Here is a 4,677-nt window from a genome sequence, read left to right on the forward strand (position 1 = left end):
AGAAAAATACGCGAAAAATCTTCTATCAAAATTTGGGCTTGAATCTGCAAAGGATGCTCGTACGCCTATCTCCACGACTACTAAATTGTTCAAAGATGAAAAAGGAACGTCTGTAGACTCTACTATGTACAGGAGTATGATAGGCAGTCTATTATACTTAACCGCTAGTCGTCCTGATATTATGGTAAGCGTTGGTATGTGTGCACGCTATCAAGCCAATCCGAAAGAGTCACACCTAAAGGCGGTAAAACGTATTATAAAATACGTTAAAGGTACGATAAATTATGGTATTTGGTACTCGAACGATACTAATCTGAATCTTGCAGGGTACAGTGATGCTGACTGGGCAGGAAATGCTGACGACAGAAAAAGTACATCAGGCGGATGTTTCTTTATCGGAAAAAATTTAGTCGCCTGGCTAAGTAAAAAGCAGAACTCGATTTCTCTTAGCACAGCTGAAGCTGAGTATATAGCGGCGGGTAGTTGCTGTACACAATTACTTTGGATGCGCCAGATGTTAACTGACTATGGTATAGAACAACAAAGTATGACATTGTTCTGTGACAACACCAGCGCAATCAACATCTCAAAAAATCCAGTTCAGCACTCCAGGACGAAACACATAGATATCCGACACCACTTTATTCGTGAACTAGTCGAGGAAAAAGAAATTATCTTGGAGTATACCTCAACAGATAAAAATCTTGCAGACCTATTCACCAAGCCGTTAGACAAATCGAGATTTGAACTGCTCAGAGCTGCCCTTGGAGTCTGCAATCCCACGGCCTAATTTTTTTTCACATCAGGTATCACAAATAATGTCGAATTAAATTTTTTTTCTAACGTGGTTGTTGACTTTGTGTTACAGGGAAAATAAATTTCTAAAGCTCTCCTATTTCCGTTTTAATTTCCTCACCTTTTATCTCTCTATTTTAGCTAAAACGCAATTGAGGATCCTATATATCCATGTTTCCTTACCCGGCTCTATCTACAAAATTAACATGTGGACTGAAATATCAATTTGAAACAACTTCCATCTCTCTCTCCTATTATAACTCTACTTTCTAGCCTTACCACCTAGTCAAATCCTTTCCCTCCTTCACGGCTTTTGAGACCCATCACCTCACCATCATATATCAACAAATTAATGCTTTGTCTCTTTAGCTCCCTTACTCATCACCACCGTCACTCTCATCTTCTTCCTTAGATCTTCTTTCACAAATTTCTCCAACAATGGAAGATGACAACCCTTTCGCCATATTCACCACCAAATCCGAAAGATTGGAGCTTTTTCGCCATATCATCAACGCTGAATCTCCCCTTACCTCTGATGATACGGATCGAGTTCTAGCCACAATCAAGCACCATGCAAGCCTTCTTGAAGGTCTCTCAGATAGGGAAATCAGACAAATTCAAGCTCTTGCTCGGTTCATATCAGTGGAGCCGTGGACTTTTCCGACCGAATCAACTAAGCCCCCACAGCCACAATCCGAGTTTGTTCATGCCTCATCTCCTGAAACCATGGTAGTATCCTCACCTTTAGATGAGTCTGTTTCTGCTTCTAGAAAATTGAATTTCAACATTAATTTGCCAAATCAGTGTGTGTCTACCTCCAGTGATATGTGTGCCCCTCTCTTTCCCGATGATCCATATAATGCTTCGTCTAATTTGCCTGATAATCTTGTTTCATTGTCTGATTTTGTGCGTAATGTGACCACACCCTTCTCAATTCGAAATATTACCCAGTTTGTGTCTCCCATGACTTGTGCTGCATTTTCTATTCCCATTACCATTCCTGTTCCGTCTCCAAAACCAGTAGAGGCCCCCATTCCAGTATCCACAGCCCATGACACTGTTCCAATCATATCTGTGCCCGTGAGCAAATCTTCCCGAAAAGGGAAAGAAAAACTTACTGTTTCAGGTACAGCCGGGAAAAGAAAAATTGGAGCATTGGAGGATGTTACCTGCCTGTCTGATTCCAAGCAATCAAAGAGAGAGCCCACATTGCCACCCAGAATGACAAGATCTCGATTAGTTTCAGTCCCAGTACCAGGTCCTGCTCCTACACCAGCTACTGCTTCTGGTCTTTCTGGCTCAAAAAAGAAACAACCCAAGAAGACATATCATCATGTTTTACTGTCACAAGAGTTGATGCACGACTGGAGAGTTCATGCTACGCGAGAGTTTATTTTGGAAAAATCCATCAATGTGGAGGAGTTGACAGAAAAATGCAACATTGTTCCTATTTTGCGTGATCAGTTTCTGCTTGCATCACTTGTACATATTGGCCCATATTCCAGATGGCTCACTGCCGAGTTCTACACCAACTTAACCTTGGATACTTTCTCGGAGGGATCACCGCGATTTCAACAAGTCTTCATTCGGGACAAATGGTATCCCCTAAGTCCGGCCGTGATTAATTCCTATTTGGGTACTCCAAATCATCAAGCTGCTCCTGACCCAAGTCCAAATCTGCTAGCCGCTGCTTTAACTCACAACAAAATTGTCACGTGGCCTAACACCGGACTTGAAAGCCTAAAGCTCACCACGGTCTACTCAGTTCTTCTCCGAATTGCCTCAGCTAATTGGATGCCTGCTGTTCGTCATCATCTTGTGTCTGACCAGCTTGCTGCCCTTCTCTACAAGATCAGGAATCGCCTTCCTATCAATCTAGGAGAAACCATCTTTGGCCACCTTGCGCATTTTGTGCGTCATAGGGAACCCAAGGTACATCTACCGTTTCCTAGTCTCATTTTTGGACTTCTACAGGAACACGGGTTCAAGCCCTACACAGATGAAGTAGTGATTGCTAATGACTCAATCTACAAGTATGATGACCGTTTGACGAACAAGGATCACTATGATGATAGAGCTACACTCATGATCACTCCCAATGTACCGTCTGCCACACCTCCGGTGTCTGCCCCTGCCTCATCTGCTGACACTGGTTCTGCGCCTGTTCCACGTCCAGCTGCAGTGATCAAGGAACCTCAGACGCTCATGGATCGACGTCAAATTGTCCTCACTCTTCAAGCATCAATAGCTCAGATTCGCACATCGGTTGCATCTCAACAAATTACCATTGATGGCTTAGAAAAATTGTTGGGTGCTGAGTTGGAAGAAATTGCCCGAATGGAGGCCATATATGCTCGTCTTCGATCTACTACATCCACTGCTGGCGCTGACACTGGGTCTGTTTCTGAGAGTGATGAATCTGAATCGGGTACCCCGTCTGCAAGTTAATCCAATCCACTAGTATGATGTTCACCAGGTTGTTTGTCATTTATTTGGCATAAACAAAGGGGGAGTATTGGAGAAAGGGGGAGTATGTCTAAGTTTGGATGTTGGATGTTTGGTAAGTTTTTGGATGGTATTTAGTATGGATTATGTTATTAATAATTTGGTATGACTATAACTATTTTTGGTATGACTATGAATGACTTAAGAATGAATGACTTGGTATATTTGGTATGTTGACTACATGGTATAAATTGGTTTTAATTGGAATGGTTGTGAAGAAAGGAAAGCTTCAAGTTAGGGGGAGTAATTTTCTATTACAGTATGGAAAGCGTGACACATATGGAAAGCGTGACACATTACATATTGGTTTTCCATTACAGTATGGAAAGCGTGACACATATGGTATGTTTGATACAACACTAATTCGAGCATAATTTTCTATTCATTAATTAAGTGAAGCATGTGAGTCAACATCAACCAAGGTCCAAAGTAAAAGTCCACACACATATAAGCTTTTGAAGTGTTAAATCTGCATATTTAATTTTCTTTATATGTTAAGTACGTATACTATGGGATTTTAATAAAAAATTGTTCGTTCCTTTTTCCCTAAGTATAATGATACTATTGTTTTACCAAATAAATTGCCAAAGGGGGAGATTGTAAGTGTACAAATAAGTACACATTAGATTGGCTAATTTATTAATTTATTTTATGTAAATGTTAGTTAGCATGAATTGTAATTAATAGTTTGGACCAAGCTAAAATGTGTGGTGGAGGTTTATTGGAAATGATTTAGACAAAGAGCAAGTCTGAAGATCAAGTTAAAAGAAGATGTGGTTGAGAAGATTTCAAGCCACATAAAGAAGCTACATTCAAGGCTTGGTGGAATGGGGATTTCGTACACTATAAAAGGAAGGGAAATCAAAAGAGGAAGTTGCCAATTCTGAATTTCTATATCCATACGCAAGCTTCCTTCAATACTGCTTTAATATTGATTATATTAATTGTGATTTAAATCTGTACTACGAGTTAGTACCTGTGACAGCTGAAGTGCTACACCAAAGATGTTTATGGCATGCACGGTTCAGTCCTGAGTAGGTGTTTTAGAAGAGTTGTAGTGGTAAAGGCTGTGAGCCGTTTGTAGTTACCTCTTGTAGTACTCTGTGGTGAACATCTAGTGGATTGGGCAGACGTGGGTTGCCCCGCAGACGTAGGAGAAGGAGCTCCGAACTGCGTAACAATTCTACTGTGTCTTTACTTTATTTACGCTTTCAATTTCGTTATTTATATGTTGATTGAATTGATTTTATTAAACAGCGAAATTGTCTAGTAATATAAAATCAAGTAGAATCCTTAGTGTTAAATTGATTTCAAGATACACGGGCTTTTTCATATTCCTTCATCCACTCGCTCGTCAAAAGTTTTTAATTGAGACTT

General features: G+C 40.4%; 1 protein-coding gene across 1 annotated transcript; it reads left to right on the top strand.

Annotated features, from left to right (window-relative positions):
* Positions 1–1,233: 1,233 nt before the first annotated feature.
* Positions 1,234–3,243, top strand: LOC109157751. The gene has a single exon (XM_019305590.1). It carries the CDS (start codon positions 1,234–1,236, stop codon positions 3,241–3,243), a length of 2,010 nt encoding a protein of 669 aa, XP_019161135.1.
* The last annotated feature ends 1,434 nt before the right edge of the window (positions 3,244–4,677 follow it).

The sequence above is a fragment of the Ipomoea nil genome, unplaced genomic scaffold, assembly GCF_001879475.1.
Source record: "Ipomoea nil cultivar Tokyo-kokei standard unplaced genomic scaffold, Asagao_1.1 scaffold2792, whole genome shotgun sequence".
Lineage (NCBI taxonomy): Eukaryota > Viridiplantae > Streptophyta > Magnoliopsida > Solanales > Convolvulaceae > Ipomoea > Ipomoea nil.